The 25,382-nt window shown below is 44.3% G+C and overlaps 1 protein-coding gene across 1 annotated transcript in view; it reads left to right on the forward strand.

Moving 5' to 3' along the window:
• The window catches only part of PSIP1 (PC4 and SRSF1 interacting protein 1), a 115,577-nt gene that overhangs the window by 16,166 nt on the left and 74,029 nt on the right, over positions 1–25,382 (forward strand). The window contains exons 3-4 of the mRNA XM_089678075.1: positions 4,141–4,217; positions 12,866–13,004. Coding sequence (XP_089534201.1) covers positions 4,141–4,217; positions 12,866–13,004 — 216 coding nt within the window. The remainder of the gene's footprint in view (positions 1–4,140; positions 4,218–12,865; positions 13,005–25,382) is intronic.

Raw genomic sequence — 25,382 nt, forward strand, 5'->3', positions numbered from 1 at the left:
AGAAATAAATAAATAATTTAGACAAAATAAAAGGTGGATAAAGCACCTGGACCAGATGGCTTACACCCCTGTGTACTCAAGAGCTGTGGTATTTTAAAACCATTGTTTCTAATTTTGTGTCTTTACTGACTGGCTTGGTTTTACTAGTTTGGTGCAAGGCCAGTATAGATAGGGGTTGGACAAACTTATGGAAACACTAGGTAAAAGAACAAAATCGTTGCCTAATATGGTCAACTGCCTTTTGGTGACAGCACATTTTAAGGGGCTAGCTCTGGGAGAGCAGGCTGTCTCTCTCTCCTCTGAACCTACATACATTATAGGTGAGAAGGATTGTTTTTGTCATTTCCACTAATGTCAAAGGAAGCAGACAATGAGCGGTGTATACACATCCTCACTTGCAGCCACTAAATGTCATTGCTGATTTTTCAATGCAATTGCTGGCTTCTTTTTTTCCTTCCCTATAGCTCTGAGGAGAGGTCATTCACCCCGCCACTAAAGTAAACAAAGGGGCACAGTCACCCAGTGACATAACCTAGTGATCCCACCGCTTTGTTTACTTAAGCAGCGGAGCAAATGACGGCTCCTTCTCGGGGGCTATAGCGAAGAACAAAACTAAAGCTGGTAATTGCTTTTAAAAGCCGGCATTGGCATTTAGTGGTGGCCAGTGAGGGAGCTTGTCTGTATACACTGCTCCCTCACTATATACATTGCTCCTCTCCTGCCCCCTCCTTGCACACACTCCTGTCCCCACCTTGCACACACTGCCCCCCCCCCCCCCCCCCCCCCCCCCCGACAAAGTGGACCTGTCACTTATGATTTTATTGCTATCACATTGGAGACCAATAGTCCCCTATGTGATAACTCGGTAAGCTCTGACATGATGCCGAATTACTAGCAGCGCACGCAGGGAATGACAAAGGTGAGGCTTCCCACTTCTTAACTAGGTGTCTCAACAGCGGAAGCAAAAGAATGTTACATCGCTTCCGCTGTCAATGCGAAGCACAATGTCCCTTTCACACCTGCAATACGTGTTTCCATATTTTTGTCCATCTCTGTATATACACTCACCGGCCACTTTATTAGGTACACCTGTTCAATGGTTTGGTAATACAAATTGCTAATCAGCCAAGCACATGGTAGTACCTCAATACATTTAGGCTTCTAGATGTGGTGAAGACTTGAAGTTTAAACCAAGCATCAGAATGGGGGAAAAAAGGGGATTTAAGTGACTTTGACCGTCTCATGGTTGTTGGTGTCAGATGGGCTGGTTTGAAAATTTAAAAAACTGCTGATCTGCTGGGATTCTCTAGCACAAATGTCTGTAGGGTTTACAGAGAATGGTTCAAAAAAGAGAAAACATCCTGTGAGCGGCAGTTGTGTGGACAAATGGTCAGAGGAGAATAAGAATGATCGATAATAGTAACTCATGTCAATATGGACCAAAATCTGAGGAATGTTTCCAACACCTTGTTAAAGCTATGCCACGAAGAATTACGGCAGTTCTGAAGGCAAAAGGGGGTCCAACCCGGTACTAGCAAGTTGTACCTAATAAAATCAAGTGTTTACCAAGTAACTACAGAAAAATTAGTTTAATTTCTATGGTTGAAAAGTTACTTGAGAGTTTGATTTAACCGCTTCCCAACTGCCCTATAGCAGAAATACTGCTATAGGGCGGCACGGGTATGCAAAATCAAGTGTGTGTATATGTACGTGATTTTGCATTTCCTTCTAGGGGGCGTTCGCCCTACCTGCTCCACCATTCGTGGTCGCGGCTGTCAATTACCGGGCCCCTGCCAGTGATTTCTTACCGGCGCCCGGTGATTGCCGAGATTCTCCGACGTGGAGAACTGTTAATAAACAAAACATTTCTCCCCCTTGTCAGCTCGTGCACACCGCAAAGCAGTATGCTTACAGTGAAGCCGGTAGCACATAGTAAAACCGCACACAGTTAACCCTTTGCCCCTCGTGTTAACCCGTTCCTGCCCAGTGCCATTAGTATAGTCAGTGGTGTGTGTGTGTTGTGTGGTTTTTTTTTTTTTTTTTTTTTTGTTTTGTTTTGTTTTTAATGGCATAAAAAATGCTTAGGCGATCAAATGCCACCGAAAAAAAATTCAATTTGTGGGGAAAAAAAATGTAAATTTCATTTGGGTTCAGCGTTGCGGGACTGCGCAATTGTCCGTTAAAGTAACGCAGCGCCGTAACGCAAAAAATGGCCTGGTCTGAAAGGGGGGTAAATCCTCTAGAGGGCAAGAGGTTAAAAGAGGACAGAAGTGTTTTGCTAAAAAAAAAGTAATTTAAGCAGTAGACAGCATGGATTCATAAAAGGCCAAAGTTGTCAAAATAATCTTTTGCGGAAGTAAACAAAAACTTGGACAAAGGAGTGGCTTTAAATATAGTCTATTTGGACTTGCAAAAGTGTTAGGCACAGTTTCCCCACACAGCTATTGTGTAAGTGTTATATACATTGGGTATAGAAAAGAATGGCCCCCCTTTTTTAAAATAACCACATTTTGTTGCTTTGCAGCCTGAAATGAAGACAGTTGTGTTTTTTGTTTTATCCAGCTGTATTTACTCAGTTTAACTTATAAGATCCAAGTGATACAACACCAACATGTCGGGTGGGGGGGGATTCAAAAACAGAATCACCAAGTTGGAAAAAGGATCACCACCTTTGAACCACTATTTTGCTTTAATTACAGCCTTAGTCTGTTGGAATATGTCTCTACTAACTTTGCACGTCTAGACTTTGTAATATATGCCCACTCTTTTCTGCAGAACTGCTGAAGTTCAGTTCAATTTGATGGTGACTGTTTTTGGACTGCAGTCTTCAAATCATTCCACAGATTTTCAGTGGGGTTTAGGTCTGGGCTCTGACTAAGCCATGCAAGGACATTCACCTTTTCCTCCAACCACGGTGTGGTCATTTTTGCCATGTGCTTTGGGTCATTGTCATGTTGGAAGGTAAGCCTTCTTCCAGTTGACTACTTTCTGGCAGAGGACAGCAGATTTTTCTCAAGAATTTGGTGGTATTTTTCCCCATCCATTTTTCCTTCTATCCTAGCAAGTGTTCCAGTCCCTGCTGCAGAGAAATACCTCCATAACAGGATATTGCCACCTCCATGATTTACTGTAGGAATGGTGATATTTGGATGGTGAGCTGTTGTATTTCCGCCAGACATAACATTTAGTGTTCGTGTTCAATTTTAGTCTCATCTGACCAGAACACCTTTTTCCATGTGGCCTCAGAATATTCAAGGTGCATTTTGGCAAAGCTCAGTTGTGACAGCATGTGGAATTTCTTGAGGAGTGGATTTTTTCTTGCAACCCACCCATACAGGGCGGACTGGCAACTCATTGGGCCCTCGGGCAATAGGGGATCATGGGGCCCCTGTGTCTTCGCCCACACTCAAACCACACCCAAAACAGCCTATTAGAGGTACCAGGGGCATCTCATGGGGCCCCCTACTGACCCCAGGCCCTCGGGCAGTGCCCGAGTGCCGCAATGGTCAGTCCATCCCTGCTCCCATACAAGCTATATCTGTGGAGATTTTTTGATGTCACATGCATACAATGACCAACTGCTTCAGAGTTGCTGTAGGCCTCTTGGTAGTCTCTCTGACCAGTTTCCTCCTGGTTCTTTCATCCAGTTTGGAGTGATGTCCTGATCCAGGGAATTTATTGTATTTACTCAAGGGAACTTATAACATCCAAGTGAAAGAACACCATGTCAGGGAAAAAAAATTCAAAAACAATTACCCCCTCCTAAAAATGACTTGTAAACTCATTCGGGTGTAGCTAATCACTTTGTCAATGGCACACAAAGCCATTTGACTTTAATGGTGATCAATTGCCACTAAAAGTAAGCTGAAACAACTTATATAAATTTAATTTGGGTAGAGAGTTGCATGACCAAACAATTGCCAGTAAAAGTAGCACGGTGCTGAATAGTAAAAAAAAAAATGTCCTAGTCAATTAGAGGATAAAACCTTCCGCCGGTCAAGTGGTTAATTTAAAACAAGGCTATTTTTCTTCAGTTCAAATATTTATTTTACAGTGAGATTGTACTTACTGAATTGTGCATTAAATGTAATTTATTTTATGTTAATGACATGGCCTTAAACTTTTACATTGCTCTAACAGGTGGATGAACTTCCTGATGGGGCAGTTAAGCCTCCTTCAAATAAAATGCCTATTTTCTTTTTTGGAACCCATGAAACGTAAGTTTGCTGTATATATTTTTTTGCTTCTTAGCTGTTTGAATTGTTTCTGCTATTAATATGTCTAAATAATTTTATACCCTCATGCTTGGGTGACCTGAAACCAGATTTCTGCATTGACAAATCCTTAATACTGGATTCTAAAATGTACAGATGAAATTAATTAATACGCGGATTCTTTAAATTTAAACAAACAATAATATCACAATCTGTACATGATTGTCCAAAAAAAACAGTAAACAAGTGCAATGTGTGCTAAAGTGCATATAATATATTAACATGCTGTGATACAATAATATATCGTCATAAGTTCATAATAAACAATTAAAAATAAAGGTGCAAACCACTCAATGAAGGATAATCCAGAAATAAAGTCCTTCCAAGTGCTCCAGGAAAAGTGCTACGTGCTCATATATCAAAAAGTGCTTGTTCACCCTAAAAGATGAGCTTCTTACTGGACCTAACTGATCTCTAAACAAACATGGCTCCCATGTATATAAAAATGCACAGATCCTCTCGCTGGGGATTTGTCTGCGGAGATGGTTCAAGAAATGCTTAGGATTCCTGGCTGACTTTGACAGTGTGACAAATCTGAGCCCTGAAACACTGGAATTTCAGTGCTAGGTCGACTTCTAGGAACATGTATGGTCGTACTTGGAAGGCTTCTTGCTGTGAAATTCATACCTTCCATCTTCAACAGTGTCCTGGGGCATGTTATTGCTTTTCTCCAGTCTGGTCTGGAGATGTTTTTGGCTTTGAGTCAAGGGACAGATCATGCCTATGCCTTTTCAGAGACCTGTTGCACATCATTTTCTTGCCAAAGCTTTTGTTCAGGGTGTCACTCATTGTTCCTCCTGTGTAATCCACTCTGTCTTCATGTGAACTTGTCTGTTTTGCAGTTTTCTCCCTTGAGAGATTCTCTTGCTGCTTATGTGCAGTGTTGTCTTTTTGGTGGCTATTACCTTGGCTCACAGGGTCTTGGAGTTGGATGTGCTTTCATACAAGGAACCTTTCCTGGTTCTTAGGTGGTGTTGAGGCCTTGATTTTCTTTTATTCCAAAGATGCAGGGGTGTGGAAATTTTAGAAAAAACCTACTTGTCCAGAGACTAAATAGTTGCCCCAATCTACTTGTCCCTTGTGATCTACTTGTCCTGATAAATAAATTTGAACCTAAACCGTATTTAAATCTGAGGTGCTTTTCGGAAAGTCTGGGGTTTTTGAAAACAAAAGGGGTTTATGGTGACTTAAACGTGTAATAATTTTTAACATTGCGCTGTTTATCTCCTCCTCCCCTCTCTGCTTGTCTCCAGCACCGCACCCGGGGACTAGCAGGGAAGGGGAAAAGACCTTGCAGTGTAATGAGCACCTGTTGGCTGCTCCTCAAGAAAGGGGAGTGTTGGGCTTATCCTTCAACCCTTTCGCTGACAGCTGTTTTTTTTGCACACGTTTAAAAAATCATTTCAGGCCTGAAGATTACACAAAATCCCCAAACATATATTTTCTGAAAGCAGACACCCTAGAGAATAAAATACTGGTGGTTCCAGTTTTTTTATGTTGCATATTGCCGCAAAATTTCAGTAAAAAACTACAAGTTAATTTTAGGGCACAAAAAAGCAATAAATTACCCTATTTTTTTTTTTTGTAAAATATAAAAAATGAGGTTGCAGCGAGTAAATCTCTAACATGTCAAACCTTAAATTTGCGTGCAACTGTGAAATGGTGACAAACTTCAGTACCTCTCATTTTCTATAGGCGACACTTTTTTTAAAGCCCTTCATAGGTCATCAGTATAGTGTACGGAGGCGATCTCATGCTAGAATTATTGCTCTTTCTGGCGTGCGTGGTGTTATCGATCGAATGTCTATCGCAATCGTTTTTATGCGTAGGCGCCCCGCCATGTGCTTTTACGTTTGTACATGCATATATGGGGGGGGGGGGCGGGGATGTTATGTGCTTGGCTCTAACTTTGATGTTTTACAATTTAAAAAAAAAAAAATTCCTAATTTTTTTTTTTTTTTTTTTTTGATCACATAGGGGACAAGTCCCCTCTGTGTTGATTTTTGGTTACAGGTTCTCTTTATTGAGATATCAAGTGTCTAAAACACCCTGGATGCCTTCCCTGAATGTAATGCAGTGCACATCACACTGCCCGGGAGATAGTGGGCGGTTCATGCGGGGGAACGGAGGCTGGCACTGTGTGGAAGCAATTGGCGGCAGTGATGCTGCCAGGATGCTTCCACCTGACAGATGAGCCCTGCTGCTTGCCCGCAGCAGAGCTGAAGGATTTAAAAAAAAAAAAAAAAACCCTACCTGCCCGGCATTTGGGAACTACATGTCCCGAGCATCGGCGTTCTAAATTCAACATCCCTGAGATGGTTTTTGTTGCACCTGAATCGCCATATTGTGCTGCCATCGTTTTGTCCGACTCCTAAGTGTCCGAAAGACACTTCATACTTTTGGTTGTTTGGGCTGTTGCATACTATATTAAGTCTGCGGTTTCATTTCAGCTGTCTGATTCCCTTTTTGTTCTGCCTGAAGGACCTCCTAAGGGTCATGCTGCCTCTAAATCTAAATGAAGGCCCATTCCGCTAGGTGTGTCTGTTCTTCCTGCTACATTCAACATCATGCTTCTGTTGTTTCAGTTTGTAAGGTTGCTACTTGGTCTCCTCAGTTCTGCTTTGCAATGTTTTGCTCTTGTGGGTGCCAGTTTTGGAGGATGGGTCTTGTCAGCCGGCTTTATAACTGGGTTCACCCAGTTCTTTTGCGCTTGTTGTGGTGTTCCTCACCCCTCAGATTCATTGCTTTGGGACATCCCTGTAGTAAATACTATTAACTCCTCTGTACCTTGCATGATTTAAGAAATTTATGATTTGGGGTTTATCTGTAAAATCCTTTTGTTGGAGTACATCAAAGGACACAAATCCCTCCCCTCTGGCTTGTGTTTCTCATTGAGTTGGATTTTAGACACATCTAATACTTCTTTTAGTGTCTTGAGGCAATTATGAATGAAAGAGCCGTTGAAATAAAAAAAAAAAGTGGGATTTTATTTTATCACACAATGGCTTAAAATAACAATGTAAAGCGTATCATGAACAGTTCCATGTAGATAAAACTAGAAATATCAAGCAGAAGTTTAAAGAAAAGTCACCATTATTGTCATGGCTGTCCTGGCCATGTGCTGTTCTTTCCTTCATGTGATCTTGTCTTCTGCGTCCGAGTAAGAAGACGGAAGTGATGTTAATGACTGTCTTGTAGCACCTGTTCCAGCTTTTCAGAAAGTCCTTATGTATGTCTGTTGAACAGGTGTGTGTGTGTGTGTGTGTCAAAGTGTTAGCGTCTGTGTCCCCCCCCAACTGTCCCTTATGGACCTTTTATGAAGCAAATAAGCGTCATACCTAGTGATCTTAATACCTTGTATGGAAATCAGTACTGCTAGCAGAGCAATATCATAGAAGGCAGGGGACGCTATATATTTGATGTTTTTGATGGACAGGTACATATGTTGATGTAACCTCAACTGTCATATTTAAATTATAATATAACTTAAGAACGTATCTTTACAACATATCAATGTATAATCACTAATTATATATGTATCAATATTAGCAACTTATAAATTATACTAAATACACACAGATACTATTAAAATACATTAAGTAATAAGTCTATAATGAGTCACTCCTAATACCCTTGACATTTACTAGAGACTTCTAACCAGCTATGCCTTTTAATATAGCCTTCAGCTGGTTTAGCTGGTCTCAGTTTAACTCATATCTTTCGGTCTCAGCTATAACTTATCTCAGCTAATTTTACTGAAGAATTAAATATCGGCTTAAGGCGAACATTCAAACATTTTAATAATTATGATTAATCCTAAAAACCAAATATTTTGCAAGCTTGGCAGGGTTTTATAGCCCCACCTACAGGAGTAGGACACTAGGCAGAAAAAGACTGGGCACCTCCTATAGAGTCCTCTCTGGGTATAAAACCTCTGCTATCGGTCTCCTGTCTTATCTGCTTAGTGTCTTAATAGTATGTACGTGAAGTTTTGCTGGGACATGTCATCCCACTTTTTTTTTTTTTTTTCTCCTTTTCTTTTTTACTGGACATTTGTGTTCCTGAAGAGATCTGTCAACAGTTGGGCTAGGGATGGTCTGGATAATCTAGATCCAGTGGTCACCCCAGTCTGACCAGTAAGCACGCGCAGACCTCCAGCTCCGCTCTTGGTTGGAATGTGCCCTACGGACTGGGGTGGTCAGCAAGTTAAATGCCACGCGGGGACGCATATGACCGGGTGCTTTTAGTATGTGTCAGAGTATACCCCTGGCCAACAGCCCCCCACTTCAGTGGAGAGGAGGACCTGTCCCCTCCTGTCCAGGATACGGTGTGGCGCAGGTGCTCCCTGGGGTGGTCGGTCCTGCAGGGTTTCCTCTCACCCATCGCATCCCACCCACCTCCCCCCTTCATTCACCAGTGCCCTGGAAAGGGCATGGGCTTAGCCCGGGTACCTCATTCCTGGCTAGACCCTGGTAGTACGGACTTCTTCCCTCTGCAGTCTGGGACTCATAGGGGGCTGGAGGGGCCTTGTCCTGCTGTGGGGGGAGGTGTCCATCATGGTTTGCAGGCCTGCCTGGATTGGGGGGCGCAGAGTGCTCTGCATGTGGCTGGGATGGCCGGCGGCCATGTTATTGTAGCCACGGCGGCCACTTTCTTGGTGGTTTTCAGCCTCTGGCCTCTAGGGTTACATTTTTGTGGAACTTTTTCGGCTGGCAGCCATTTTTTTGAGGGTCTAAGTGGCTGATGGAGGTTGGCTGGGGGAGGTCCTTGGCAGCCATTTTCCCATAGCCTGCGGCGGTTATTCCCTCAGGAACTTTGGGTTTGTGGAGGCAGGGCTCAACACATACTTCGGCCGTCCTGGAGACGTTTGTGTCCCATGTGGAGCCGGTCATTGGCCGCAAGGTGAGCAAGACGCGCCCGCTGCCCTCGTCCTCGGACAATTCTGAGACCAAACCAGATCCCAACGCCGTGGGTTCCGCATTTACCAAATGCTTTGCAGTGTGTTATCCCTTTTGAGGACGCCCTGTTGAAGTGGAAATCTTCGCTGGTGTTTGATCCTCCCATCTTCCGGCTTAACAAGACCACTGTGTTTTCTGTGGAGGAATCCCTCATTTAAGGACCCTGTGGACCGCAGGGCAGAGGAGGTGGCCCTATCTATGTTCACTGTCGCCAGATCTGCACTTAGGCCAGTGATGGCTGGCCTTTGTCTCCCAGACACGGACGAATGGGGCCAAGGGTCGACTTCTAGTCAGTTGCCCTAAGCGTATGTGGAGCTGGTATACCAGTTGGCCCCGGGCATAAAGTACATTTGTGACGCTGCCCTTGATGCAGCTGCTCTTCTTCTTTCCAAACTGTCCATCTCGGTCATGGTGCTTCGGTGGGTCCTTTGGCGCAAGTGTTGGCTGGCAGACAAGACCTCCAAGAAGGCTCTGGCGGACATGCCCTTTCTGGGCAACCGACTTTTTGGCGCTACCCTGATGCCATCATCAAGAACCTTTAGGGGGGGCAAGATTACCTTCCTCCCTCAGGCCAAGAAGGGGGAAAAAAGCTTGTCAGAAGTCGGGGCCATCGTTTAAGGCACATAAACATATTTTTTGCCCCTCCAGCTTTGCAGCCAAGGGCTCCAGGCCCTTTAAGGCCCCCGCAAGTGGCACCAAGCGTCCCTGACCCCAAAAGTCTTCCAAGCCCTCAAATAAGTCTCCCTCAGCATGAAGGTTTGCCCCCACCCGCTTCCAATATGTGTGGGGGGGGGGGGGAATCTTAGCAGGTTTCCAGGCCCATGGACCTCCCTCCTTCACAACAAGTGGGTTCACAAGATCATTATATCAGGATACAAGATGGTTTCATTCTCTTCCGCCGGACAGATTTTTTTCCCTTCCAGGAACTGCTGCTCCATGGACTGGTCATCACAGTACCCGATTCAGGGCATTTTCGTGGCTTCTACTCCAACCTCTTCACTTTTCCCAAGGCGGACGGGGTTCACCCAATCCTGGACCTCTTTGTGCAGGTTCACAAGTTCAAGATGGAATCTTTTCACTCAGTGGGGGCCTCCCTCCACCAGAGAGATTTCCTGGCCTCCTTGAACATCAAGGATGCTTAGCTGCACATCCTCATTTGTGAGGGGCATCAGCGATTCCTTCGTTTTGCCATCAGGGACGAGCATTAGCAATTCATGATGTTGCCCTTTGGTCTAGCCTCCGCACCTCAGGTTTTTACCAACATCCTAGCCCCGATTCTGGCCTTAAGACAATTTGCTCCTGCGTGCGGGGACTTGCTACTAGTGTGGAAATCGCCATGCGTTCTCTATGGGATTTCGGGTGGATCCTGAACCTCAAGAAGTTGGTGTTGCCACCGTCCAAGTGCCTGGAGTATCTGGGACTGATTCTCGATTCAGAGCAGGCCATGGTGTTCCTTCCGTTGGAGAACTTGTTTAAGTTCTGGTTGGTGGTTCGGCAGCTCCTGGCTTGCAGGCGGCTCTCTACATCTTTTGCATGTGGGTTTTAGGCTTGATGGTGGCTACCTTCAAAGCAGTTGCGTATGCCCAGTTTCATACGAGAACATTACAAAGGGAAATCCTATGGACATGGAACCGGGCTTCCTCCTTGTTGGACCTTCGGATTCACCTGGAACAGTCGACAACGGCCCCCTTTCTTTGTTGGATGAAGTCCCTGGCTCTACGGAATGGAAAGTCTGTTTTTTTTTTTCTCCCCATTCGCTGGACTGTGGTCACAACAGATACCAGCGTGTCGGGCTGGGGAGGAGTCCTGGGAGTGGGCTCTGCTCGGGGTCAATGGACTCCGGTGAAGCTCGCTTTCATCAACCTCGTGGAGCTTAGGGCAATCAGGCTGTCACGGACTCATTGGACAGACCGTCTGTTGAGTCTGCAGACCAGGATTCAGTCAGACAATGCCACTGCGGTGGCATATATCAGTCAGGGGGGCACAAGAAGTGCAGCATCGGCGCTGGTGGCATCTCACATTCTGCAATGGGCGGAGAGGTTCATTCCAGCTCTGTCTGCTGTACACATTCCAGGCATCGAAAACTGGCAAGCAGATTATCTCGGCCATCAGATACTGGTTCAGGGCGAGTGGTCTCTACATCCGGAAGTGTTCCATCAGCTCTGATACGCGGGGAGAACAGCTTCCAGAGATAAAGCGGAGTTCCACCCAAAAGGGGAAGGTCCGCTTTAAAGAAGTTCCTGAAATTGACAGGTACCCGCTCACACTTCTGCTGCGATCGCCTAGGTGAGCGGAAGTTGTCGTCCTACCCTCCCTCCCCATAGTCTTCCGGGACACGTGACAGGTCCCAGAAGACTACAGTGCCATTCAGGAAGCGCAGCCAGGTGCCCACACTGAAGATGCCAGCGCCTGGAACACAGGACGGACTGTGGGGAGGACACCAAGGGATCATGGGACAGGTGAGTGGCTGTTTTTAATTTTAAAAGTCAGCAGCTACAGTTTTTATAGCTGCTGACTTTCAATTTTTTTTTTTTTTTTTTTTTTTTTACAGAGGGAGGTGGAACTCCGCTTTTAGAGGAAAACTTCAAAAGTTCATCTTCAGGGACATGTTTAATGATACACTTTTTAGGGTGGAATGTGTAACATGCTCCTGCAGCTCACCCTCTGAAATGTCCTGACATTGTAGGTCGCAGCTGCAATGCTTTGCAGGCTCCTAAGGGGAAAAAAAAAAATTGTAAATGTGCAAGTATTTTAACCTGCAAAAAGATGTGCATTTTATTTTAATTTTTTTTTTTTTTTTTTTTTGAAGGTGATCTTATCTTTTTAAATTCCTCTTTAGTGCAATTTCCAAAGTAATTTTCAATATTAAAATACCTGATGAGCCCCTCATGAAGTACTTTCTGCAGGCACTTCTGTTATAGTGACAATGTTTTGTTTTGTTTTTTGTCTCTCTCAATTGCTCTCATGTGTTCAGCCTGTCGCATGCTCTCCCAATAGAATCTACAAGCTGCTTTGCTGACATGTGTTGCACAGACATAGTGCACTCTTGTCACCAACAGGAACCCTGCACTGAGAAATGCTATGCAGCTATGGCTGCAGTGGCTGAATTTTAATAGTGGCTGCATGAAGATCAACAGCAGTTAGAGTCAAAGGATGACAAATGAGGAGAGGGGAGATGCAAATGTTTTCTGATGCACAGTAAAGTGCTTTTTAGCAAACTTCAGTGAGTGTATCTATTTTAACTCTTAAAGGGATTGCAGTAGAAGTTGCTTAGTGATTCTACTGTATATGTAGGCAAGTAGTTACACACACGTGTGTGGGAAGTTAGTGTAAAGCATAGAAACACACTGCAGCTTATTACTGTGGTCCATAGCACAATTTTCTGATTGGTAGCTGTGGGGTTCTGAACTTTTAAATTCTTAATTTGTACCAAAACTACCTTAGTAGACGTGATGAACAGAGTAAGTGAGATTTCACAAAGCGTTGCTCTGATTACTTGGTAAACCAATTAATGACTAAACATGTAACAGTTATTGATTGGCAGTCCATTCACATAAAGAAAACAAAAATTGGTTTGTTATGTTTGTTGTATGTGTGCCACAAATTAGAAAATAATTTCTTTTTGTTTTGAAGGGCTTTTTTGGGACCAAAGGACATATTCCCATATGATGAAAATAAGGAGAAGTATGGCAAACCCAACAAACGAAAAGGATTCAATGAAGGTTTATGGGAGATAGATAATAATCCCAAAGTTAAATTTTCAAATCCACAGGTATGTAAAATTTAGGTGTTGAATTATTTTTACAGCGTAGTTTTTCCTATGATGTGTTAATGGTTTACTAATTTTGTTATTTAAAAAATTTCTTTCTACGGGCATTTTGGACTTGATTTCATTGCTTTCATAATGTGGCAAATTTTGCCATGTAAAGATGAATATTAAAAAAAATATTGGTTTGTCTTTTTGTTTTGATACACCCACTCTGACCACAACATTCGTTAAGAGCAATGTACAGCCAGCAGTCTACAGATTTTCCCTAACTCCAGCCTGCTGATGATCTGTACCATCCCCATTTACCATTTATGGGACTTTTAAGGTACCAACAATATCCACACAGGTATAAAAAATACTTTATTACAACGTACAGTATGTCATACTTTAAAACAGCTGGCTAATATTTGTCAACCAATGATATAAACTCTGCAGCTCTCAGTCTAAAGTGCCTAATTACAGGTAAAGTGCAATATACTGACAAATGTTGGTTAGTGGTTTGTTCAGCATATTTCGGAAATTTTTCATATTTCATCAGGAAGACTTGCTACTTGGTGATCTGCCATATAAAAAAACGTATTAAAGAGAATATAATCAATAGACAGTATGATTAACATCTATTATGTATACATAAAAATAAAATCAAGGGAAAGCATGATTAACATATGTAGTGTTAATCATGTATCAATACTAATCAGTGGTAAATGATTAATATACCTAATGTATTCACCTCTAACATAAAATCTACACTCATGGGCTTTGCCTAACCATGGTGCTTCATAAGGTGACCATGGTCAACCAGACAGAGCAACCAACTCCGCTGCCTGGGGGGGAGATGGGTGCCCAGACTCAAAAGTGGACCGAAGGAGTGGGCAATTGGTACAGCACTCCCACTCTGTAAAGTAAAAAAAAAAAACTCCTATCTCCGGTTTCCTCCCACACCCCAAAGACATCCTGGTAGGTTATTTGACGGTAGAAGTACCTGGAATAAATTAAATAAAAATATCTTATAATTTATCTGAGGGAAGGCTGGTAGGTCTGCTATAATTCCACAGTGTATCCACACTTACTCTTACTCTTAAAAAACAATATTCATTATGGACACCAATAGGCGCAGCAGCAACTCCACATGGAGGTACTTATGTTTATCTCAGATCAGCAGTAACTGTCTGTAACCCAAAACAGACTAATTACCAAGATCATAGGATTTTTCATATTTACAGGCATTAGTGGGGTATAGCACATACAGTGAAGGAAATAAGTATTTGATCCCCTGCTGATTTTGAATGTTTGCCCACTCACAAAGAAATTATCAGTCTAAAAATCAAATGGTAGGTGTATTGTAACACACAGAGACAGAATAGCAACCAAAAATTCAAAAGAAATGCATGTCTAACAAATTTATGCACTGATTTTCATGATCATGAGGGAAATAAGTATTCGATCTCCTATCATTCAGCAGGATTTCTGGCTACCAGGTGTCTTTCATACAGGTAACTGAGATTAGAAGCAGTCTCTTAAAGGGGGTGCTGCTAATCTTTTTGTTGAAATGTATAAAAGACACCTGTGCACAGGAGCAATCAAACAGATTCCAAACTCTCCAGCATGGCAAAGACCAAAGAGCTGTTCAAAGATGTCGGGGACAAAATTGTAGACCTACACAAGGCTGGACTGGGCTACCAAACTATCACCAAGTAGCTTGGTGAGAAGGTGACAACTAGAGATGAGCGAAGTATTCAAAAATTCGATTCGACGAATTCGTGGAAAAATTTCGATTCGAGTCGAATATATTCGCTGCGAATTTAACTTATAAAAGGGTGTTTCTAGGCTTCAGAGAGCCTTTATATTAGTGCAGAACACTGTACCTTTAATTTAAATGCCCTTGGAGTCTGCTGGGGAAGAGAAATAATACTGTCAGTCAGTATGACATGCAGATGAGTGCCGTCGATCTTAGAATCACCGCACACTTCACTCATTTGGGCAGTCACGGGGCCAAGACCAGAGTGTGGAGGCAGCAGCAATGGGAGGCCATACAGCACCCTATGACAAAAATGGAAACCACCAGCAGTGTGAGGAGACCTGAAAGTGGCACATGGCAGAGTGTGGCGATGGAGACAGCAGCAATGGGAGGCCGTACAGGGACCCATGACACACTCTGGACCTGGCAGCAGCATGAGGAGGCGGTACAGGGGCCCATGACAGATTACGGGCCTGGCAGCAGCATGAGGAGTTGGTACGGGGGCCCATGGCAGATTACGGGCCTGGCAGCAGCAATGGGAGGCCGTACAGGGACCCATGACACACTCTGGACCTGGCAGCAGCATGAGGAGGCGGTACAGGGGCGCATGACAGATTACGAGCCTGGCAGCAGCAACTTGGACAGGAGGACGTTCAGCTTCTGCACCGTCGGGTGCGTGCTCGCAAACTGTTGTCTCTTGGAAACAGATTCCAAGAAAGACTGCTGACGGAATCCGTGAAGAGGAGTAGCAGGAGAAGGAGCGTCTGAACGAGCGGAATATGCCAACAAGCGACAACAGGGGCCCATGACAGATTACGGGCCTGGCAGCAGCAATGGGAGGCCGTACAGGGACCCATGAGAGACTGTGGACCTGGCAGCAGCATGAGGAGGCGGTACTGGGGCCCATGGCAGATTACGGGCCTGGCAGCAGCTATGGGAGGCCCGTAATCTGCCAGCACCCTATGACAAAAAATGGAACACACCAGCAGTGTGAGGAGACCTGAAAGTGGCACATGGCAGAGTGTGGAGATGGAGACAGCAGCAATGGGAGGCCGTACAGGGACCCATGAGAGACTGTGGACCTGACAGCAGCATGAGGAGGCGGTACTGGGGCCCATGGCAGATTACGGGCCTGGCAGCAGCAATGGGAGGCCCGTAATCTGCCAGCACCCTATGACAAAATGGAACCCTGGGCTGGGGCAGGCAGAACCGCCGTATCTTTATCACGGTTTTCCCAGGCCACCGAATGGCGACGCTGCATATGCTGACGCAACGCTGTAGTCCCAACATGGGCCCCCTGGCCACGCTTGACTTTCTGGCCACATAGTCGACATACGGCTACGTTTACTTCCTCGGGCGGCTTGACGAAAAATTGCCACACCGCCGAGTAGGAAACTTTGCCCCCGCTACTCCTCACTGGCTGACTGCTACTTCCTCCGTGCACACCGGCACCACTACTGGCCGTGGTGGTAGGCTGCAGTGGAGCTGGTGCTCTACTCCGTGGCCGTTTGCCTCCACTGACACTGCTGCGACCCTGCTGCCTCCTGGCAGCAGCAATGGGAGGCCGTACAGGGACCCATGAGAGACTCTGGACCTGGCAGCAGCATGAGGAGGCGGTACAGGGGCCCATGGCAGATTAGGGGCCTGGCAGCAGCTATGGGAGGCCCGTAATCTGCCAGCACCCTATGACAAAAAATGGAACACACCAGCAGTGTGTGAGGAGACCTGAAAGTGGCACATGGCAGAGTGTGGCGATGGAGACAACCCACCGACTGTTTTGCTCGCTGCCAAGCTGCCACCCTCTTCTCCTGATGATGCGGAAGCAATAGCCTGATGACGACGAGGCTGCCAAGTGCGATCAGCCTCATCATCATCAATTAGGGTCTCCGCCTCACTACTAGCCCCCTCGGCTGCGTGTGGGTCAGGAGACAGACCTGTCTCTAGACCGGCTACCAAGCCACTCTCCTCGCCACTACTTCTTCGCCTGGCTGCTGAAGAGGCGGATGTCTCCCCCCGTTCCTGACCGCCCTCTGTTAGCTCTTCCTCACTGTACTGGATGACACCGGGAGCACTGGCCTCTGGCTGCGAATAGTGCTGCCTCGACCCCTTCCTCTGCTGCCACATCTGCTCGCTCCTAAAACATTGCCTCCTCTGCCACTCCTCTGCATGTTGTCTGACATACTCTTTAATTCAACGATTCTGTGTCCCTGAGTAACAATTCTGTGTCTGTCCCTGAGTAACAATTCTGTGTCCCTGAGTAACAATTCTGTGTCCCTGAGTAACAATTCTGTGTCCCTGAGTAACGTTTCTGTGGCCCTGAGTAACGTTTCTGTGGCCCTGAGTAACGTTTCTGTGGCCCTGAGTAACGATTCTGTGGCCCTCAGTAACGATTCTGTATCCCTCAGTAACAATTCTGTGTCTGTCCCTAAGTAACGTTTCTGTGGCCCTAACTAACAATTCTGTGTCCCTCAGTAACAATTCTGTGTCCCTCAGTAACAATTCTGTGTCTGTCCCTAAGTAACGTTTCTGTGGCCCTAAGTAACAATTCTGTATCCCTGAGTAACCATTCTGTGGCCCTAAGTAACGTTTTTGTGGCCCTAACTAACGTTTCTGTGGCCCTAACTCTCTCCCTGAATACAGCCAGGTCTGCCTCTGTTGAATGACTGGAGGCAAATGGAGAATTCTAAAATGGCCGCCATTTATAGCTCGACCATTACACTGTGCTGGCTGGCTGGCTGCTGATTGGCTAATGCGATCACATGTCATGAATGAATGCATTATGGGTCAGCGCGCCTTGTCTGTGCGCCTTCCCAGACACCCCCGCTCCGTCGCCGCACATGTCGCCGCCATTTTAGGAAAAATTTCGATTCGCGCATCCGAAGTCTGCTTATTTTCGGATTCGACGTGAATCGAAATTTTCCTAATATTCGAAACGAATTCCACTTCGCCTACTTCGATTCGCTCATCTCTAGTGACAACAGTTGGTGCAATCATTCACAAATGGAAGAAAGACAAAACTATCAGTCTCCCTAGGTCTGGTGCACCATGCAAGATCTCACCTCGTGGAGTGTCAATGATCATGAGAACAGTGCGGAATCATCGCAGAACTACACATGAGGATCTTGTCAATTATCTCCAGCAGACCTGTGGTAGGCACCGGAGGCCCCGCCGTCCCTTTCTGTACTCTGTGGAGGGGAGCCAAGTGTTTTTTTTTTTTTCCCCTCCCCTCCGGGGCGGTGGGCTATCGCTGCCTCGTTCGGCGCCGGACTCGCATCCATCTGCTGGCCAGACACGTAAGTGCGGTGTATTGGGACTGTGGCCAGAGGTTACGGCCTCGTAGGCCCTCCATATAAGGGGACTATAAAAACGGCCCCTACTGGGCCTGAAAGCCTGCTGTGGCGGACAGCCATTGGGGGGAGAAGGATCTGTGCTCCCTGCATCCCCTCTGGAGGGCTCCGGAGCCAGCACCCCAGGGGTCTACAGGATAATAGCCCCTGTGCCTGTCAGCACTACCACAGAGTCTGGGGCCTGCATCTGGGCCCCTGGCCTTTATTGTGATCATATACTTAAAGTTTATAAATACTACCTCCTCCCTCACGGTGACATTCATTTTTACAATATACAGACTGCCCTGCGGTATCTAATCGCACCTATGTAGTCGCATCCTTATATCTGCATCGGGCTGTATAGGTCCCCTGGGGTTATTTGCATCCTTTGCTATATAATTTTCAGTTGATCACCCCCAGGAGACTTCCTGCATGCTGTCCACCAAGAAGAAAAGTAGGGGTAATGCTCAAAAATCCATTACAACATATTTACTGAAGACGCAGGAAATTTGCAGCATGTCTCAAGATAATTCCGACTGAGCATCCCCATCCCACCTTGTGCAGGGTACTACACAGGACAGTGAGTATGCACAGCAACTTACAAAGCGGGACTTAGAATCTTGTTTGGAGACTATGTACACCAAGTTGGCTGCTAAATTCCAATCAGAACTCCACAAGAGTACAAATGTCCTCTCTCAGGAAATAGCTGATTTGGGCTCCAGAGCTGACCGTTTAGAAACGAAACATGATGAGCTCAGCTTGGCTTATGGCGAGCTCTCCAGAGATCATGACCACTTACATACGGCATTTACACAGTTGCAGGCGCAGGTGGAGGATCTCGATAATTGCAGGATTTATCTGCGCATTCGGGGAATTCCGAAAACAGTGACTGATCTTTTACAAGCTACATCCAAATTGTTTTAAGTCTCTTCTTCCAGACCATGACCTTAGATCCTTTGCATGTGACCGTATCCGTAGAGCTCTACGCCCAAAACCCCCTAACGATAAACCGCCTCGAGACATCGTTCTGTATATGAAAGATTTCCTGACCAAAGAAAATATACTAAGGGCTGCTCGCAATACTGTCACGATTTCTTTCGAAGGTACAACTCTGCAAGTTTTTCCGGATGTTTTTCCTGCTATGCTGAAGAAGCGCAAAAAAATGAAGGAAATCACATCTGCCCTTTTCTCGGCTTGCTGCCGCTACAAGTGGGGCTTTCTCTTTAAGTTGATCCACACAATGGCAGCACATACACAGCTACATCTCTCGAGGGACGAGAAATTCTGGCTAAGCTAGGCCTGGCGAACGCTCCTTCACCTTAAAGTCCACCCCCCACCCCTCTGCTATCTCCTATCTGGAACACTCCATCTCCACGAAGGGAAAGGAGTGTCAGACAAGATCCGAGTTGAAAGGATCTTTGCTCATTTTCATATAATTCATTATATTGATCAGATATTGAGACATGCTGTAGCCTTATTATATTCATACATGTTGTTAATATTGCGTAATCCTTTAGATATTTGGACGTGCAAAACATTTTCCTTACATGGGTCTAAGAACCCTTTATTTACAGTCCGTATGCTGATTTCATGTGATTCCTTGACACGTGACCCTGTCACCGAGCATGGCTGGAAATGACACTACCCAGAAGAGTAGTGGCCGCTCTGCTCCCAATGTTTTACGATGTATTACGATGGCGGGGCTTGGGCCCGGTTGGCCCTTTTGATAAGTTTCTATGTCCTTTCAGGAAAGGCAGCTAGCCTATCTGATCTATGGATTATTGTGATTTCTTTTGTTATAGTGGCTCCTAGAGCCCTACTTCTATTGTTTTTAAGTTTTTTTTTTTTTATAACATTGGTACATGATGGTAGTCGCACACAATTTTGTGGAGATCCCGGCCACAATTTGGGGGCTGGGTTGTTTCATAAAATGCTACTGACAGATTTTATCTTGTACGATGCAGATCTAGATGCTCCACTGATTAGACAATCCTTTTTTTTGATATTTTTCAGATGGTTATAATAATGCTGACTGATACTATTTTTTTTATTTTTTTTTTAGCCATGGTGGTTCATTGTATCTCACATAATGTCCAGGGTTTCAATTCCCCAAACAAGCGTAAAACGGCCTTCCTCCAGTATAGACGTCTAGAGGCAAAGATTATTTTATTACAGGAAACTCATTTCGCAGCCGCTAAACACCCCACATATTTCCACAGATCCTACAAGCAGGGGTTTTACACCTTACATTCTACTAAAAGTAGAGGCGTAGCAATTTTTCTTCATAACTCGTTTCCCCTTGACGTTCAACATGTTCATCGTGACCCTGAAAGCAAATTTATCATTATTAAAGGCACCCTTTCAGGTCATGCACTCACAATAGCCAATGTTTATGCACCTAATGTGGTGCAAGTATTTTTTTTTTTTCTTCAGAGTTCTTGATAGGTTCTTATCCCCCCATTTATTGGTGGGAGGAGACTTTAACTTGGTAGCGTACCCCCTTCTAGACAGAAGTTTGTCCTCACCTTCCTCCCCAGCCTTTCCAAATTCCCTCACTAAAAAACTAGAAACATTCCAACTGGTAGACTCCTGGAGGGCACATAATATGGGAGTGAGGGATTATTCTTTTTACTCCCACCCACATGACTTGTGCTAGGCTGGATTATATCTATTGCTCCCCCCATATTGCTAGCCAACTCCAGGAAGGTGTGTATACATATATGCATTTGGTCGGATCAGAACATAGTGCCACTATCACTTTCATAGGTCTAGCACCTACCCCCTACTCCTGGAGACTAAACGATTCTATGCTTACAGATGTTAATTCTCCTCAGGAAGTAGTTAGCTCTATCCAAGAATACTTTCAATTGAACGCCACTCCTGATATTTACCCGGCTACTCTGTGGGTGGCCCATAAAGTGGTCCTAAGAGGCCGCCTTATATCCATGGCATCCTCTAGGAACAGGGAGCAGTTGAAACAAATTCAGAAACTTACCCAGGAATTAGAAATGCATTATAGAACTCATGTTGGCAACCCTTCTCTCCTTAACAAAAAGTTGATATCGCAAAAGAGGCTAGAACTGAATACTTTACTATCCCAGAAAACTGAAAAAGCTTTACGGTGGTCTAAGGCCTCTTTCCTATTACATAGTAACTCTGCATCTACTATGTTTGCACGGAAACTGAACCATTCTATACGGCCCCCACATATATATAAGTTGCGCACTAAAAATGGTACCATCTCCTCTTTACCTCATGAAATATTGGGTATTTTTGAACAATTTTATTCCACCCTATTAGCTCCCCCACAAACTACTTCCACCCTTCCAGATGGCTCATGGCTTGATTCTCTACCCCTCCCTGCTCTCACACCCTCTCAGATAGGCTTTCATAAAACCCCATGTTCCCTGGAAGAGAGAACCTGTGCGATTAGTGCACTGCGAACTTCTACAGCACCAGGCCCAGATGGGTTTACGGTTACTTACTATAAACATTTTGCCCCTGTGGCGGCTCCTTTTTTGCTGTCATTGTTCAATGATACTTTGCAGGGCGGGAAGCTTCCTGAGGAGATGCTGTTGGCTAACATTTCCCTACTACCTAAACCCCTAAAAGATCATCTACCTCAAAACTTTAGACCTATCTCAGTGATGAACAATGATCTTAAAATATTCAGTCATATTTTGGCAAATAGACAGGCCCCTATTATCTCCTCTTTGGTCTCACCTGACTAATCTGGTTTTATTCCGTATAGACTTATCACAGATAATATACGTCTCACACTAAATGTTATTCAAGATGCTAACTTACATTCTAAAGAAGTGTTGTTACTAAGCCTGGACATTAATAAGGCCTTCAATAGTGTCCTCTGGCCCTATGTTTTCACTGTTACAGAAGATGGGCTTCTACGACAAATTTCTGTCTGGTGTATATGCTTTGTATGCCTCCCCCCAAACAAGAATTGGACTCCCAGGCTGCAACTCAGAATTTTTTACGCTGGGTAGGGGGTACCCGACAGGGCTGTCCATTTTCACCCTTGCTATTTGCACTAATTTTTGAACCCTTGTCAATTGCTAGAAGAACACACCCAAACATTGCGCAATTTAAATTGTTTGTATGCTGATGATGTCATGCTTTTCCTTACTAACCCTTTAGTATAACTGCCTAATTTATGCACATTATTGAATGAATTTGCATCCATATCGGGCCTGGCTGTAAATTTTACCAAATCAGTTGTTATGCCTATTAATGTTACTGGTTCCCTGGGTGCATCTTTCCGCAGCTCTATCCCATTTTGATGGGCCACAGATCAGATCTCCTATCAGGGTGTGTATCTTAGGCTGGCCATACACTATACACTTTTCTGTCCAATTTCCTTGAGATTTACCTTCAACTATGTAGTGCAAGAGCCTGCCTAATTGCATACAATTGAAAGTGTTGTTTAGGTTTGACCCCCTATTATATGGTTTTTGGTCAATCTAAACCAAAAATCTCAAGAAAATTGTATAGTGTATGCCCAGCCTTACTCCCAGCTACTCGAGATTACTTGCAGTTAATTACCCACCATGTGTGTCACGCCTTTCTACTCTGTTAAAGATCTGGCATGAATACCCCATCTCATTTTTAGGCAGTCACGGCAGTGAAGATGAATGTTTTGCCGAAGTTACTATACTTGTTTCGAGCACTCCCAATCTCGGTCTCAAAATCCTTTCTAGATCGTTTTTAACATGTGATTAATAATTTTATTTGGCTAACAAACGACCTGGTTTTACTTTATCAATCCTATACCAATGCACAGAGTGGGTGGCCTTGGTCTTCCCAATTTCTGGCTCTATTACCTGTCGGCCCGCTTCACACAATTATCGCAATGGGTGACTATTAATTCCCAAGTCCCTTGGATCAGATTTGAATCTCAATCTATACATCCGTTCTATTTACCGGGTATATTACGGTCAAAAATTCCCCCTCGCATGTTGTTGACCCATAATTCTATTGTTGCCCACTCATTGATGCTTTGGTCCCGTTCTAAATTTAAACTAAATCTTGTCTCTTCTGTCCCTCTGGGTTCTTCATTTTTTGGAGACTCGAGATTTATTATAGCATTTTCATCTCCACAGGCGTTTTGTTGGTGGTATGATGATTCCTTTATCAGATTATCTGATTTTCAAAGAGGAGGGTCTTGTATCACTTTTGAGATGCTACCTACACTTTCTGAAATCCCGTTTCGGGAATACCATCGTTATAGGCAAATAAGACATTTTTTCCATACACGTTTTGATCTGACCTTCGTCCCCGATTGCATTTTTCGAACGTATTAGCTGTGACTCTCCTAGGGGCAGGGGTCTTATTTTGGATTTGTATCATCCTTTTTCGGTAAATATCTACTCCTCACCCCCCTTTTTATACACACAGAAATGGGAGGCGGATAGTGGTGTCACTTTTTCGGAAGAGGACTGGGACTCCATGGTGGAGAATATACGTAAGAGCTCTATATCTTTCTGCTCAGGAGATGGCCCTCAAAGTTTTAACCCGATGGTATTATACCCCTTCTCGGCTGAGTGTCATGTTTCCAGGGATGTCCCACCTTTGTGTCTGGGGTTGTGGCCTAGCTGGTACCTTAGTGCATATATTTTGGGCTTGCCAAAGCCTTTTGTTGGTTTGTCGCAAAATCTCTGAAGTGGCCTCTGCTGTGGCGGAAGCCCCTGTGCATCTGTCTATGCAGTCTTGCCTACTGGGAGCCCGCATCTCAGGGATACAGATGGGGGCTATGAGTCTGATCCATACCATCTGTGTTTCTGTCCTGTGGGCCATTGCCCTGCATTGGAGGTCGCCCACGGTGCCATTGCCCTCTGTTTTGTGGAGAGTTGATGCAATGATGCTCATGGAGAGAATTCATTATACGTTACTGGATAGGATGTAATTATTTGAAAGTAAATGTCTGAGTTTTCCAAAACTTCCCACTTTCTATCTGAATAATGAATACTTCTGATTCAATTGATCGTGTTTTTCTGTTGGTGCTGTTATTGCTCTGCCTTCCCTCTTATCTATCTTGCTCATACACTTAAGTTGTATGCCTTACATGACTGTACCCTTTTGGAATGCATATTACAGATGTGCCTGGTTTTTGTTTTATATTTTACTCGATGCTGTAATGTTTTTGCAGCTTATTTTATAAAAAAAATTGTTTGTAAAGAAATCTATACTAATCATGTGAAATTGTTTTTTTTGAAGGCTATTAGTCTTTCCTCTTCTAATCTTGATAGGCCTGACTCCTTTTTATTTCTCCCTCTGATTCTTTCTGGTTCTTAAATTTTGCTCATATAGACTACTATATACTTTTCAAAGGCATTTGCGGTGTTAGTGGTTGAATGTACCATTTCTCCTTTTTCATTAATTTTTTTTTTTTTTCTATAAAATTCCTCTATTTCTGCTTATTTTAATTTCCTTGATATTTCCCTGGTCTGTTCCCCCACTGATATCCATTTTTTATTTATTTATTTTTTTTGAGACCATATTTAAGATCCTCCTCGTTTCTAATTCCATAAGCGTGCCCTACCAACTCAGCCCATTCGCGGCTGTCAATCACCGGGTCCTGGCGGTGATTACTGAGGATCTTCAAAGAAAACAGTTTTGTTTACTAACCGTTCTCCTCTCTGTCAGCTCGGGCACACTGCCATCCACAGCAGTGTGCTTACAGTGAAGCACACAGCCACCTCCCCCTAGTAAAACACACCCAGCACAGTTAACCCTTTGATCACCCCTCATGTGAACCTCTTCCTGCCCAGTGCCATTAGTACACTGTCAGTTCTTCTTTTTTTTTTTTCCTTTCTTTTGAAGCACTGATCACTGTATTGGCGTCACTGGGGGTGTCAGTGACACCAAATCAGTTCTCCCCCCCCCCCCCCCCCCCCCCCCCCCAGTTTCAGAATGTCCACCGCAGACCCGCTAGAAGTAAAAAAAAAAAAAAAAAAAATCCTAGTAATATATACCACCATTTGTAAACGCTATAACTTTCACATAAACCACGTACTGGGATTTTTCTTTTTTAGCCAAAGGCATACGTTTTTTGGTCCTACATTTATGATGAAATTTTTTTTTTTTTTTTTTATACTGGACATGTTTAATAGCAAAAAATCAAAAATATTGGGTTTATTTCCTCAATTTTATTTTTTTTTATAGCTCATATAAATATAAAATGAACAGGCGATCAAATACCACAGAAAACTTAATTATTGGGTGAAAAAGATGTAAATTTTATTTGGGTGCAGTGTTGCATGACTGCCCAATTGTCCGTTAAAGTAACGCAGCGTCGTAATGCAA

The sequence above is a fragment of the Staurois parvus genome, unplaced genomic scaffold (genome assembly GCF_062004578.1).
Source record: "Staurois parvus isolate SC_StPar_1 unplaced genomic scaffold, SC_StPar_1.0 ptg000198l, whole genome shotgun sequence".
Lineage (NCBI taxonomy): Eukaryota > Metazoa > Chordata > Amphibia > Anura > Ranidae > Staurois > Staurois parvus.